The sequence below is a fragment of the Pundamilia nyererei genome, unplaced genomic scaffold, assembly GCF_000239375.1.
Source record: "Pundamilia nyererei isolate P.nyererei 1_Seehausen unplaced genomic scaffold, PunNye1.0 scaffold00024, whole genome shotgun sequence".
NCBI classification, from domain to species: Eukaryota; Metazoa; Chordata; class Actinopteri; order Cichliformes; family Cichlidae; genus Pundamilia; species Pundamilia nyererei.
Window position 1 is genome coordinate 4,436,801 of NW_005187425.1, and position 16,331 is coordinate 4,453,131.

At 39.5% G+C, this 16,331-nt stretch overlaps 1 protein-coding gene across 2 annotated transcripts in view; it reads right to left on the reverse strand.

Annotated features, from left to right (window-relative positions):
• Positions 1 to 16,331, reverse strand: part of LOC102208960 (SH3 and PX domain-containing protein 2A) — a 59,290-nt gene that overhangs the window by 3,320 nt on the left and 39,639 nt on the right. Inside the window, exons 8-11 of one of the 2 annotated variants that reach the window (XM_005727465.1) lie at positions 5,667 to 5,780; positions 3,237 to 3,320; positions 482 to 599; positions 66 to 394 (exon numbers count right to left, since the gene is read on the reverse strand). In XM_005727465.1, coding sequence (XP_005727522.1) covers positions 66 to 394; positions 482 to 599; positions 3,237 to 3,320; positions 5,667 to 5,780 — 645 coding nt within the window. The remainder of the gene's footprint in view (positions 1 to 65; positions 395 to 481; positions 600 to 3,236; positions 3,321 to 5,666; positions 5,781 to 16,331) is intronic. The other variant, XM_005727466.1, reaches the window with a different exon arrangement.

Sequence of the window (16,331 nt, forward strand, 5' to 3'; positions counted from 1 at the left end):
GATATCTGCCCACATTTGATAATATTCAAGTCACTATGACAAAAAATGTCAGGGGCATGACTAACCAATTTCTACCCGATGTGGGGCAATTCTGGCTATAGCGGGTGAAGCAGGCTCTGCTTTGCTGTTTCCATCCTGTGAGGCATTAACAGGGCTGGCGTCAGCGCAGGGGATTGGCAAGCTTATCTCCCTCCTGGCGACCTGTGGACTCTCTGGGACACCTTCAGTCTGCACATCCTTCTCACTTAAAGCTTTCTTGTTAAGGAGGTTGCTGATCTCCATGATGTTTCCTATGATCTCCACTGGGCCTGTCACAGTCTTCTTACGGGGAGAGAAGTCATCCTTCATCTTTTTGAGGTAAGACGCTGGAGCCCAGCCCTCCTTATCTTGGTACCTGTGAAGTAAGTTGGAGGAGAAAAAGAAAAAAATGGGGAAAAAAAAAAAAAAATGTCAGAAGCAAGTAAGGAGAGCTGTACTGTACCTGATAAACCACCAGCCTTCCAGATTCTTCTGAATCACCTCCACAGTGACACCTTTCTCAAAAGCAATTTCATCTTTCCCTTGGCTCGAGTAGGGCTGCACTGTTATGTACTTCTCTTCTGCAAAAGAGAATGAGTTCAGATTTTGACAGCAACGAGATCTCCGAAAACAAAATATTTAATGGAAACAAAAAAACAAGACAGAAAACTGTATAATCTATAAATCTTTTTATAGACTTCTATATAAATCTAGACTAGATTTTTATGACTACACTTCAGTAATGAGATGACACATTAAATTATGAAGCAATATATAATGATAGATTACCCTGAGATACACCAGACCTGTGAGATGAAACAGACTGGATGTGCTTTCAGGCAGATGTGTGAGTATGGCTCAAATGGCATGTGAGATTTGTCTATAAATTTTTCTTTATCAACCTAAGAAATAACTAAAGGACATAATTAATTCATGTCGTTAACGTACACAGATGTGCTGCAGTGTTAGCAACTGTTTAGCAATGTCTCACACAGCAATAAAACCCATTGTAACTTGGAATGTTTGCATCATTATCACTGGTAATGGATTATGAGTTCCAGTCTGATTCCCAGCACAAATAAGGAGCAGTGGGGCACCCTGGTGGTGCAGAATAGGTTCGCATTGCTTAAAATAGCACTAAATATACACAGTGATTATGCACACGTGATAGCAGTGCTTTCATGTAAGCGAAGGAATATATCTCTGTAAGAAGAATAATGCCCAAGTTCAGATAAAACAAATCCTAATAGCAATGCAGAGAAACAGTTTGTGGAAAGAGAAAATGAGGCACACAGAAAGGCCAACTTTAAAAAAAACGAAACAAAAAAACAACTGACCTGCTTGATTTAACCCCTCAGATTGCATGAAGCTCCTATTAGCTCCAGCTAAATCTAAGAATATAGTTTTTATTTATTTATTGCAAAGCCCTTGAAGAAATATTCTGCTTGCAGCCAGTGTTGGCAAAATAATATTCTAAAATGCTTTATTGGCATGTGAACGTATATTTTAGTCTTGGTTCTGTATGAAAATAAGTGAAAGCAGATACACTAAGCGGGGCCATCTCAGCACAGAAGCCTCCTCTTTCAAACCTTCTGTTTTAGAGGGACAGCCAATCAGAAGAATGTTTTTGCCCAAAGTGAGACGAAATGTTTCAGGCAGTGAAAAAGTGCAGTATAAATCACATAAGCATAATTATGAACTGTGAATCATGCAGCTCCACTCAAATAGAGCCAAGAATAAAAACCTTGTGGTCATTTTCAGCTCCACTGACAGAACGTAATTAGTTCTATAACATGACCATGGGAAACTACAGCACATGGGTCAAACTAGTGTCTTAAAAGTGTCCTTGTCCTTTCGACAGGGAGTATCTCCTAACTCAGCACATAACAGAAAGCAGAGGCACCACGCTGATTTATGCATTCCCATGAGGCCGAGGGCCAGAGCCAAGTCATCATTTCCTGTCATTATGGCAATTCCTGTCTAAACACAGGGAACACAAGGAGAAGAGGTGTGCTCATAAAAAAAGAGAGGAGCACATAAAAAAAGTGCTGTTCTGTATGCCGTCTTCCCAGCTGGTTCACAGGAATCAACACTGTGGTAACAAATTATTCTGTTTTCCTTTTCTCCACCCATTTCCAAGGTTGTGTAGGCAGCTTAAATGGCTGTGGGATAGTAAGTCCTTTCAAACTCGTTGGGTACAGGATATTTTCTGAATGCTTTATTTTCCTTTTCCCTGGTTCTTCCGGCCACTTTGTGTTGGGGCTGCTAAATCGTTTGCCTGTTACCAACTTCTTTCAAACAGTCTTCAACAATATCCAATGAAGGGAAATTCTGAATCAGATGTTATAGTAACCACAACATGCATCGGTGTTATAAAGTGTTCATGTGGAGTCAGCAAAAAAACAAAACAAAACGCAAAGCTGAATTTCAGTCATGGGGTGGAAACTACTCTCTCTCCACTCTAGAGAGCAGCATGCACTGCCAAGTGCAAAGTTTGGGCTGAACTCAATAGCCTATCCTTGCTCCTCTGTCAGCCATCCAAATGCATCTCTTGTGAAGAAAACCCCTGGCTGCGGTAAGAATGTGCAAGTTTGCTCGCAAACTAAGTGGAAGATTAATAAGACTCTTTGTTTATCAGTCAATACTGGTTGCTATCTGCAGCAAACCAGGAGAGAAATGTCTGTTTGTACCACACTTTGACAGAACACACACTTATTACAGATCTACATACACGCTTCATTTGCTCATAAAATGTAAAATATGGCTCTAAACTGCAGCATAAGGCATTCCTAAGTCTATTACGCAACTACTTTCAGATGAGTGGGTAGTTTTTTGTTTTTTTTTCCTCTGTGATTTGGAGACGATTGGCTTTGGCATGCGGAGTATAATTTTAATAAAAACGCTTACGCGGAGCAATTTTGTAGCATAATTTGAGCTTAGCATCAATAATTAGTGTATATAAAGTTGCTGATTTCACCTTTGCTTTCCAGGCCCGTTTCATATTAACGTCAGTTAGTGGTTAGTTGTGGATTGTGGCTCGTGATAACTGCATTTGCTGGAGGACAATGCAGAATGCAAGCCTGAACAAATATGTGCATGTGATAAAAGTTGAGTCATGTGATAAGAGACAATAAATGAGATGGGGTGAGGACAACAGTAACAAAAAGAGAAGGGAGGGAAGGAAGGAGGGAGGCGATGCAGCATGTTTCTCAGTTCACCTCGGCTCTGCTGCCTGCTGATGACACCCCCCAACGTCCATCTCCGGTCCAGCCTCTTCAGATGAGCCTTGTGTCGCTTAGTAACTGACACACACACACACACACACACGGCGACCAGATGACAAGGAAGGATCAAACAAACATGGAGACATGAAGAGCAAGCACAAATGTTACACAAACACACAACACACAAATGACATGGATCCATTATTAGCTACATGGAGGACACTAAAACACGACCACAACGCAAAACATGGTGGACAGTTAGCATGAGTGGATGGAGGTTACAAAAGAAATGTTAAAAACCAAGACATCTCCTCTGTGGCTTGTAATTGAGCATGTGGGACGCATATTGCCTTAAAGGGGCTGGTTAGAGATGTGTACCTAGAAGGGTCCATATTTCCTTGTATTTTAAATATAAGATGGCTAAAATGGAAATGATTCCAACAGTTCAGACATTAAACAAGATCCTTTTTATATAGAAATTTTAAAGAGACAGTAAAAACATTTGGTTATAAAAGATTTCAAGTCTGAATCATACACACAAAGCAGCTAAACTTTACACAAAGACTCAGCATCTAACCAGTTAATACATTTTATTTTACTTCTTTAATGTTCACAAAAACCAAAGTATAAGTACATCAGTTTGCCATTTTACTGGTGGCTATATGCCAGTCTATTTTCCCCACCAGTTTCCTCAGAGGAAAGAAATAATTCGGCACAAAACGTCTTCATAAAGTCACACATTATTGTTCCACACCTTACTGTTTGCACATGCTAAACAAAGCAAAAATAATGTGTTTAGTGATACTGGTAGGCAGATATATTGGACTAAGGTAAATAGCTGCACTCCCAAAAATACATGACTATCATTTGTGTCAGTGCTGGCAGTATCATTATTTTCCTCTTATTTTCTACTACCAAAACAAGGAGGATGAGGGTTTGTTTACGCTTCCATCAGTGGGTAAACTCAAATCAGAAGATGTCTGAGCTTTCAACAACTATCATTATCAGAATCAGAAAACCAATTTTTGAAAAATATGTTGTTGTTTTCTTGGGGAGGGGTCAAAGTGACTATGTGGTTGTGCACAATCAGCTGAAGACCGCAGAACTGATAAAGAGTTGTTTTAAGAGGTTCATGCCATTTCTAAGACTCATGAGACACATAAACATTAATTACACTGACAGACTGTCCTTCCTAAACCCCCTACTGGTTAACTCAGTAAAGAGATAACTCCAAAAAAGGAGATAGGAGTGCATGGTTTGCATATAGCTATGCGCCTGTGTGTTATCCATTTGTTGTATTCTGAGAGGAGAAAAGGGCATTTTAACTTATTTAACATAATGCAAAACATTAATACTGACTAGCCTTGTGTGTTCACTCTCTTCTTCCACCACTGAGTCATAAGATATACAACACCGCAGGGATTCTGAGTCCCATTGTTACACCAGTTGTGCAGCAAAAAGATGTTTGGCCAGAGTGCTGGAAAATCTTGATGTTTGTTTGGAAGTGTAATATGCAACTTAATTATTTCCGTACCTCCAGTTTTTTGGGTTTTCTCTAACACAATGTTGCATATATCTTAACAAATATCCTGCAGTTGCTGCAATACCTGCCAAAATGATCAAAGTTTGCGCATCTGACACTAATTGAGCTCTTCTGGCCTATGATTAAAGTGCTCTCTCCACTAACGTTGAAAATGCTTGGGGAGTGAGACAGCATTAGTCGCTCGTAGATGGCTTGATAACTGTATCTGAAAGGGCCATCAAGGCAGTTGGATGCTGTCTGCAGCTTCACACGTCAGTTTCACATTTCTGGCAAACCAAACTCTTCATAGGTGTGTATGTTACGACTGTTTTGGATCCTTCTCTGGCTCCAGTAAGCTCACGAAACTTAACATCCATCATCTTCAATGGTAAGCGGACATGAAATAGCGTGAGTCATGTCAGAGCTTTCTTTCTTTAACGATAACCATGATTTAAAGAGCATGACTCCAGAAATATTCATTTTTATTCAATGAAAACACACGCCTCTTTCATGAGCTACACTACACGGCGGGCGTATCACTTAATACTGCACTGTATCTTTCTTGTACAGTGCAGCACTGCACAGCACATCCTTTGAAACATTGAGGCCTGGTCTCTCTTGGCCCTCCTCCTTGATGTTTACCCAGGTCTGAATCTACACTCTGTTCTGATGTGCTTATGATGGCAAGCAGACAGAGTAACATGCTCACCCGGCCCAGCCTCAGTTGTTACCGTAGACCAGCAGCGGTGAGGTTTTTTATTTTTATTTTGTCACGGATCAAAGACTGAGGATTGAGGGCAAAAGTGGTTTCTGTGTGTGGGTACAGTGGAGTGGGTGAGGTTGTGTTTACATGTGCAAACGTGTGTGGGTGGGCAAAGACTGAAGCGTTTGCAGTTACTTACCTTCCCCAACTTTAGAGGCACCCAGCTCCAAGTCATCCCGTGTGCCACTGTGAGAGTTGAGATAGGTAGCAGGGACCCAGCCCTGCTCCTCTGCAGTGCTGACAAACCACCAACCTATGGAAACATACAGAGGTTGTAAATTGCATTTCAAACAATGAATTGGATAGCAAGAAATCAGCGTAGCCTAAAGTTAACTTTAAGGAATTCAACAGTTTTCAGAGGTCTGCAATTGCTCTTGAACTTTCCTCATGAAGTTGAGCCTTTGATAAGACTTGCACCAGAAAAAGTAGACAGAATAAGCCTCCAGAAAGAGAGATGAAAGAAGAAGACAGATGCCATTTGTACATTCCCGTTAATCACTTCCTCTTTGTTTTACTCATTAAACCTCAGCTGGATAAAATATCTCCAATCACAGCTACAAATGAACAAGAATATGATGCATTTTATTGTGTTGCCAACAGAAATCTATCACTAAGGGCAGGACCAAGAACATCAGAGGACACACTGCTTGGCTGTGGCTCAACCCATGACGAGGTCTTGTTTGACCTACGTTCCATCGGGATCAGTCATGAAATCAGTGGGCAGGAAACTGCTGAAGTGATCCTACAAGCCAAGATATCCATTTGCAGGGTTGCAGCTGATTTGACTTCATTCTCCTGGGTATGACAGCATTGCTATTACATCTTTATGACAGATGCCTCAGTTGGAGAGAAGCAAGTAAAAAATAATGCTCATTTCAAAAATGGATCCTAAAACTAGCAGTGGCATGCTATAAACTCCAGGTTTGCATCATATCTCCTAGCCAAAGCTGTGTTTTGAAAGTCAGTGATTACAGTCAGGGTGGCGCAATGGGAGGTTGTTAATGATCAGCACTTCCAACTCACCTCACCGAACCTGATGATAATCTTGGTCATTTCCTTGGTCATTTTTATTTAATAGTTATTCCTGTGACAATGTGGGCTTTCTTTGGCTACTTTCAACAATGTTCCACAGTTCAAAGACATGCATGCTAGATTAGCTGTAGGTGCGAATGTGTGTGGTTGTCTGTTAGTTCTGTGATTGGCTGGTAAGGGTTTACCCTGCCACTCATCTAATGTAAGTTGGGAAAGGGTCTATCCCCTAGACAGATAAGCAGTTCAGAAAACAGATGCATTACAGTCCGAGATGCTGTAATCATAGGATTTCTATCCATGCAAGGTGTGTAGGATACATACATATATACTACGGGTGCAACAATACTCGTATCGATATTGAACCGTTCGATACAGTGCTTTCGGTTCGGTACGCATATGTATCGAACAATACAATTTTTTAAATTTATTTTATCAACTTTTCTTCTGATGATGCTGAGCTCAGTGGATCTGCATTCGACTACTCCGTCTAGGCTGTACTGTCGAGCGCAGATCCACTGAGCGCAGCGCAAGCTAGCAAGACAGAAGCTAAGCTCATTGCAACTTGGCAATTGCTTCAACGCTACCCAAAATTGAACCTCCCCCACCCTCATTCAGATCTGGCGTTTGGAACTATCTTGGTTTTCATGTGAAGTATGACCCTGAAGGTAAGCGCGTCATGGACAAAAGTATAACAGTATGTCGGATGTGCAATGCAATGCTCAATTGGTGGGAACTAGTGCGTTAGCGCAGTTAGCTTGTTAACGTGTTGACGCCGTCCAGCCCCACGCACGGGGCGATCCATGGTAACTCGTTAACAGAGATTTGCCGTGTTATGATGTTAAAGTCATTTTTACGAGATTAACGCTGACAGCACTAGTGGGAACACAATGAATATGACTGCACATTTACCCCAACATCATCCTAGTGCAAAGACAAGTGGAAGCAGACAAAAACAACAAGCACGCATGCTACAAACTTTACCCGAGTCATTTAGACAGCCATTAGCACATGATTCTCCTTATGGGGACCTGATATGTTTAACATGCTGCTGAGAATATAACCCAGAAGAAGCATATAGTATAGCTTTTATTTTGGAAAGAGCCATTTCTCTGTAATAAACTCTCTGATCGAGAAAGATTTATTTATTTATTTTTTATTATTTTGTTGTTTCAGCAACATTACATTTAAAAACTGTATTTTTGAGTTAAAATATATATTTATAATTTTAATAAATGACAAATTAAAAAGGTATGAACATTTTTTTGTATCGAAAAAATATCGAACCGTGACACCAAAGTATCGAACCGAACCGAACCGTGAATTTTGTATCCCTGTGTCATCCAAAGAGAAAACCTTGCATATCCAAAGCCAAAAGAGTTCAAAGTTGGTCTTCTTTTTTCTCTGTGCCTGTTTCGACCTGAAATTTCTCCCTTTTAAACTGAGGTTTTTTTGCCTGCAATTGTCGCAGAGATTGCTGGACTGTTGGGTTTATCTCAAGAATGTTGCAGGATTCTTAGATGGCTGTTGTTGGGAAATGGTGTCATGTAAAATTACATTCAGACAGAGCTGACCATACTGGTCTCCAATTGCTTGAGCAAATCCAGTCCCAATCTTTGGGGACTGCGTATTTGATGTCACTTCAAGTGTTTGAATCCATCATTGTCCTTTTTGATGCAGGGCTCTTTTAAGGTGCTGCACCAGTGTTTCTTAGGTGGGTTATTTGTTCCACCTATTATTCTGCCTTTGTAAATTATTCCACACCAGATTGACTGAAGTTAAGTTTGGTGTTGCTGCAATCACAGAAGAGATCTGTGAAGCACTCAAGAACTCCTCAAGAATGCAAAACACATTTTATTATGCTAGAAACTAAAATGAATGCCATGGCAAGTAATTGTGTTTTTTAAGGCTCAATTTCTGTTACACTGTTCAGCTATATCAAGTTTTATGCTTTTAAGAAAAAAGTAAACGTGATTTTTATTTATCATCTCCCCTCATACACTAAAGAGATCATTTGAAGTCTTTGCTAAACCAAACGTTTCCTCTCTGCATATTAAAACATTAAAAATACATATGTATATTTATATATTAGGACTGTGTCTCGCTTCTCAATGAGAGACTTGATTGACAAGGATGGAAAAAAAACTGTCACACACTTTGTTGTGGTAACAGGAACCCAATATGGCTGACAGCTGTCTGGACAACCCATAAAGACAATGGCAGTGTTCCATTTCACAGCTGGTTCAAACCTCTCCTATACATTTTTTTTTTATACAGATGGATCCATGCTTTCATGTTGTTTACATCAAATTCTGACCGTACAATCTAACTGGACTCATCACTCATGGCCCAGGCAATGTTGTTTCAGTCTTCTATTATTCAATTTTGGTGAGTCCATAGTGAGGCTGAAGTGAGTGGCAGCGGTGTGGTCATCTGCTGCTGTTGTAGTCGATCTGCTTCAAGATTCAACATGCTGGGCATCAGAGAAGCTCTTCTGCATAGCTTGGTTCTACCAAGTGATTATTTGAGTCACTGTTGTCTTCCTATCAGCTCAAAGCAATTTGGCCATTCTCCTCTGACTTCTGATTTTAGGTAAGATGTTTTTGACCAGATAACTGCTGCTCACTGGATATATTCTCTTTAAATCCTAGAAATAGTTGTGTGGGAAGATCCCAGTAGATCTGTAGTTTGTGAAATACTCAGAACAGCCCATCTGGCACATTCAAAACCACTTATATCACCTTTCTTCCATTCTGATGCACAGTTTGAACTTAATCTTAATCATGTCTACATACCAAAGTGCACTAAGCTGCTGCCATTTGACTGAATGGGTGAACAGGTGTACATAATGAAGTAGCAGTGAGTCACGCTGATACTAATACTTTTGTTTGTTTTGTTGTTTGTTCTTAATTCTATGTCATGAAAACTTAAAGAAAGTGTTTCACTCTTCATCCAATGCCATTTAAACATTGATATGACACATAAATAAATAAATATGGGCCTCTGACATTGATCACCTATGTTGGTGCATCCCTAGTTGTTATGATTACATAATCAATATCTGCTTGATGCTGGCAACTGCAAACTCTGATGACTTACATAAAGTGAATCGGATTGACTCCCTAGCCATATGACTTCGTCCACTAAATTAAACTGGAATTTAGAAAAACAACAGATGTCCTGCTGACAGACTAATACTTCCACTGGCTTTCTCTGCGGAAGCAATAACCGAGAAAATCTTTCCAAGCCTCTTGGTCACTTACACGTGCAATCTCTGTGATTCATATCAAGGGTGATTTATTTAATTGCTTAACTTGCCTAGCTATACAACAAAAACATGATGGGCTATGGGCCTGTTCTGCATAACGTAAGGGTGGGTCTAGATAGGCGGATATTGGTTGGCTCTGAAGACTGAGCTGGCCTGTGCTCAGGGATGTAACAATCCATGTAATGTGCTCACCAAAGCTTTGGCTTGAGCAAAAACCCCATGTCAATAAATCAGGCTGAGAAAGCAAACCACAAAAAAGCACAAAGTGGCATCTACAACATTGAGATGGACTTAATATGTTGATCCTATTTTGTGGAGTTGAAAGCTTGTTAGAAGATCACAAATTTCTACCGTATTTTAAACATAACTGCGGATTTCACTGTAATTAGTGTCAAAATAATGACAGGAAAATGTTGCAATACTTCATTAAGTCACTGAAAGCATTTAAATAAGTCTGATGTGCCGAGTTTAATGAACAGGGAAGGGCAAGATCAATTACATGAATTGCACATTAAACTAAATCAACCATTATACAGAAAGGTCAGCTTGGCAGGAGAAAAATCTCTATAATCTACTCAAAGGACGAAAAAAATCTTTACATTTGCAAACTGCCATGTTCACACTTACTTTGCAGCTGGGGAGAAATATCAGGTTCACTTTAGGGAAGTGACAACTGACAGCAACAAAAGCACCCACAAGGATAAAGTGTGTGAATGTACTTTAAATGTGACCGTTGGGCTGCAAGTCTGAATCTAAATATGGTGCAAAGACACGGCGTCAGTTTAAACGACCTGAGTGAATACACATTGTTACTGATGGCTTGGGTGGCTTTGTCTGTATTTTTCAACCATCCCTTTACATGGCAGGTGCTTAGGCTGAGTTCACTGAACCTCAAAGGCAGCAATAAAAGTAACCTTAAAATGAAAACACACATTACGTAAGTGCTGATTTCCTGGCCTTGGCAGGTTTATATCAGAGAGCTTGCAATTATACGAAATGTGGGGAAAGAAAAAACTGCTCCACATCTTTCATCGCATGCACTCATTCACTGCTCCGTAGCATTTGTGTATAGGCAACACAAAATTACACAAATACAGCTGTCAGGAACCATGTGGTGAAAAAACTCTATTAGATTTAAAAATGAAACCCACCTATAATTGATACATGTGTGTCATCTTATGATAATTCCTCTGGACTATTTTTTTCCATAGGGCTGGGAGGTGAATTTGATTCTAAGATTTTGGATAATATCAACATCATATTTGACAGGGTTATCATTTGTACACTCTTCCCAGTGACATAAACCTTTTACTGAGGTCATTACAAAAGAAGCAGCTGTTTTGTGAGTCTCCCGCTGCCAAGACAGCAATCTTGCAGAATTACATGGTGACTAAGATTTCGATGAAATCATACTGGTAAGTTTACGTGGTTTTCTGAATATGTTGACCTTCATTTTACCCCTGTATGACCTAGAACCCTCGGGAACTAAATTCTCAGACTACAGTGATTTTAATTACAGACTGTGAAGTTGAACAATGAGAAAGTTAAGGATAAGACTCAGTTGTTTAAAAGTGAAATTGCAGATAACAGAAATAAGATTCATAACAGAGTAACACACAGTGTCTTCTTCACTTCTAATTATCTGAACAGATGTGGAAGAAATACATGAAAGAAGCATACCTCTTGTGTCTGGAAACTTCTATGTGAGGGTTTGGACAGGTACACTTGCATGTGCATGTGAATGTGTCAGATTCTGATCCACCCACTGTCTAGGCTGCCACGGCACAGAGCTCAGACTTACATTGCAAAGCAACACCTTTATTTTCATCTGTGCATCTTGTGTATCATTATCTCGTGGTTTTTTTTTGATCGGTCTGCATAACAACCTGCTTTCCTCCATGTCTCTATGCCTTGCTATAAAAAGCTAAAAACCCTGGAAAGCTACTGCAAAGTTTCAACCACAAACAAAAAAAACAAATATGTCCAAATGCTGACTTGCAATACACTTTGCTAAACATTATTCAATAATACGATTATAGCAATTTAGTCAACATCCAGAGTAAATCAAAAAGGTTTTAAAGCGTTTGAGCAGATTTGAGTTCTGTAACCCCCCACCACCATTTTAGGGTCAGCGTTTGCATAAGACAATAGCTAAAACCACAAGACTCTAGTGGGAATCTCATATAACATCATCGCACCATAGGATCGTGACCACAGACATCAACCTCAAATGTCACAGCCTCGGAAAGATGGAAACTGAACGGTTTGTCTTAACTACAGTGTTTTTTTTACTACAAGGACCAAGAAAAACTGAATGTTACGGAGAGAACAAGTTGTAATAACGTTTTTTTCCCGCAGCAGCCTGCTGAGGTATAAATAAGACTGCTCATATCAAGTTAAATGTCTGCTTGGTGCCAATAATGGCCTTGTTTGAACAAAAACAATGATCTAATTTAGACAGTCTAAAATACCCAAATTCTGTCTTTCACATATAAAGCTAAAGACAGCAGTTGGTACTTTGTGCTGGTTGACAAATCCTGACAAGCTGCACCGAAACCTACCTACAGTTAGCTTAATATTTTTTTTGGACAAAGGGAGTTTTTGTAGTTTTGCCTTTTTTCACTATCATACTAGGACCGCTGTCCCCCCAAGCAGGCAAGCCCTACTCCATTGCTATTTCATAACAAATGAGTCCCAAAGAGATGTGTGTGCAAGTGAGGGAGACCATCATTAGGCTAAAAAAAAGTCTACAAGAAAAATGGCAAAAATGTAGTGGTGGTTAAATCAACAATCTGATACATTCCTTAAAAAACTCAGCAACACTGGCCAACAAAGTGCATGATCACATTTTCATGGTTAATAAAAGCAATGTCACAACATCAAACCAAGTCAAGAATACTCAATCAAGAGACATTTCATGAATGTAACTGCAAAGTGTTTACAACAAGGTGCAAACCACAGTTACCCTCAAGAACAAGTCGGCCAGATCAGACATCGCCAGAAAACATCTCTGGACTGATGGAACCACGATTAACGTAATAGAATGATTGGAAGAGAAATCTAAGCTGAAGGCTTGAAGCAGATCACGATCCAAAGCATGATGCATCCCCTATTAAACATGGTGGAGGCAAGGTTACGGCATGGGCACTTTGCAGCCCCCAGTGGAACCGCGTCACTATTATTGACTGAAGATCTGATATACTACAGTGGCTGCACATGCTACTCAAATGGTTAATGACCCAAAACTATACTGCAAAAGCAACCAAAGAGTTTCACAAGGCAAAGAAACTTGATATTTTTCAATGTCCGTCAGTCATCTGATCTCAACCCAGCACGGCAGTTACTGAAGACAAAACTGAAAGACCCCAAAACAACTAGCAACTAAAAGCGGTAGCAGTAAAGACCTAGCAAAAAATCTTTTTATTTCCTGGAATCTGCATTTCTATGCATTTGTTACTTTTTTATGTTTACATTTTAGTTTTGGTAAGGATTGAACACAGTAGGACTAACGTTAAATATACAGGTGCTGGTAGTTGGACTTTTTCTTACAGCTGGACAAAACCAGCTATCTGTTTTTCCATTTCCAGTCACTGTGCTAACATAAGCTAACCTGGTACTCATTGTAGATTAATACTGAACAGACATGGATGAGAGTGGTATCAACTTCCTCATCGCCAACAATAACTAAATAAACAATTTTTAAAGGGGGCACATTCTTTTAACTTTAAACAATATATTAAAAAATGTAAGATAAATATGATGTCTCATTAATTTAGGTTAGATTATTTTATGTAAATACAGAAATTCAAGATGAAAATAGCTACAGAGAGACACATTTCTATATTATTTATGTAAACAGATGCTCCTTCCAGGCTGTCTTCATAGTCTCACTTAACCTACAGTATATATTATACCCCTTCAAGAGCAGATGCACAATGTAGACATACAATAAGCACAGACAGTATTTCTAAGCTCTTTCTCTCTCATACAGTATCTACCATCTGGAAACTCTATCAGTTTTAAGAGCCATGCTTCATTTTTACTGTAATCAACAACAGATTCGCAGCTGCAACAAAGTAACTAGATTTATGGAACTTTGCTCTTTTCCTAAGGTACAGGACAAAACCCATAAAACAACGCTACAATCTATGAATGCGATCAATCAAGTTTGATTCCTTAGCATTGGCATGTTTAATACAGTGTGACTGACACACTTGTTAATGACCAGATATCCGCAAAAATGTATAATTAACTTAAGCAGGCTCGACTTGATTAAAGTTGAAATCCACACTGTTTTGTGCAGTGGAATAACTCCTCACAAAAGAGTTCGACCACATCTTCCATGAACATGTGAAACACAGACTCAGCAGCATGAGTCGTTTTTTGTTTTTTTTCATGGCCCGAAATGATGAGGAATGCAGGAGCTCAGCAGTCCTGCAGATACTCGACACCACTGTTGAGTAAAGCAGGAGAAAACCCCATTCATTTCCAGCTTCTGTATTTATTAACAGTAGATCATGTATCAAAGCACAAGGGAAAGGCATCCAGCCCAATACACACACTTCCAGTTTTCATAAAACACTGGATTTCAATTACCTCGGTGGCTCTGGTACAAGGAGGGGTGAGGGGCAAGAAATGGCACAAAACGACTTTTAAGAGCTAATGCTGACCTAGGGAACAACCTTCACTCCCTCCCAGTCTCTGAAAGGATCCCCTCATGGTCTGAACGAAGCTGTAACCCACAGCTTGTGTGCTCTCTATTCTCCACCGAGTTGGGAGACACAGCAGTCCTTGAGTGCCTGAACCCACCCCTTAAAATGCTGGTTTAACTCAATGGTCAATTCTTAAGTGAGAGGGAGACATACCTTTTTTGGCTCCAGACATAGATTTCTGTACACTATTATTAGAGCCATTACTGTAACTTAAATACCATCACCATGCCTGTTTTTTATCCCCATATGCCTCTGTGACAAGATGCAAGGAAATAATGCTATCTGAAAATATAGGCTAAGGTTAATTTCTAAAGATGGTCATTTTTACTTCCTACACTGGGCTGAAAGAATGTGAAGGATGAGGATTGCTCTGAGTGCATAATGTGTCTTCCATCTGCTGCTGCAACTTCGGCTTAAAAAAGACATTCAACAGTTGGCGAGTTTTCTGTATAATGTCTTTGGTGGTTCATTGACATGAATTATAGTGTTTTTCCTCTCTTGCACAAGGAAACATGTTCCTGCTGAAACTGCACATACCAAATTGGGAAACTTGGAGTTTGAGGATTAGCAGCAGGTCAACACTGACCTTCCAAGAAAGTTGGGATAGGGGAAATAAACGTCTGAAGATATTGTGTAATACTAAACTAAACTGGTGTTAGCTTTCACATCTAATTCAGTTAAGTGGGAAGATCATGAATTGGTGTATTACTCTATGTTAAATTACAACAAATTAACAGATTTAATCACAGGCATAAAATGTCATTTAAAGCAGGTAAGGAGATAAGGCTGAAAACTAGTTCTGAGGGTTTTAGGCGACAGCAGACTGACATAGTTGTGGAAACAAATGCTGCTCACCAGATTTCTTTTTTTTCTTTTGGTGTTTTTTTATGGAAGAACTTGCTTATTTAAGCAAACAGGAAACACAAAACACATTTGCTATTTATAGTATTAAAACTGGAAAACTCCAAAGACAGAGAAAAAGCACAGGAGATAGTTTTCAGTGAAAGATTTTACAGCATTACGAAACAAAGAAAAGTGGCCCTGAACTGTAGACTAGATGATGTCCTATATTAACTAATAATGACTTTCAGAACTGATCAGCTCAGTGACAAATGCTAAGAGAATTAGTTAAACAAAAAGTGATGAAAAGAAAAAAGTCTAAATGCGGAGATTACAGTTGTTTTTCTGAAGACAAATGGCCATGGTTGCTATACTTTGGGTTAGTAAAATCATACTTCAAAATCTGTTTTACTAAAGAGGAAGGATATGATTTCTCTTTTAGCACATAAACACAGTGTAGTGAAATTGTATAGTGACATTGTAAAGATGGTACAGAAAGCTGCATCTGGTCAGACAGAAAAACACACAAACTTGGAAAAGTGAATTTGTAGAAAATGAAATGGCTGGTAATGGACAGATGTAAGGTGAATTATTAATGTGAACCTGGAGGGTTGGCCTTGTATAATTTTGCAGATTGCTCTCTGTTTCTTGAGTCAACTCCAGATAAAGGAGATTTAGCTGATCTGAACACTGAGTCCCTGCTGAGGTTTACCCTGAGATCAGCTTACTTCCAGCCTAAAGACAGGAAGGACAGACAGTATTGTATTAATACATTTTTTCCATGTGAAGGTTGAGCAGACATCCTGCCCATCTATCATGCCACGCCGAGGGCCAGACCTGTTTAATCTGTGTGTTCAGCCTTTGTGGGCTTTCAGTGAAGCCATCAAACATCACCTGCAGGAATACCCCTGTCACTTTCCAGTCTCTCTGTGAAGCTTTGTCAAACTTTGAATCA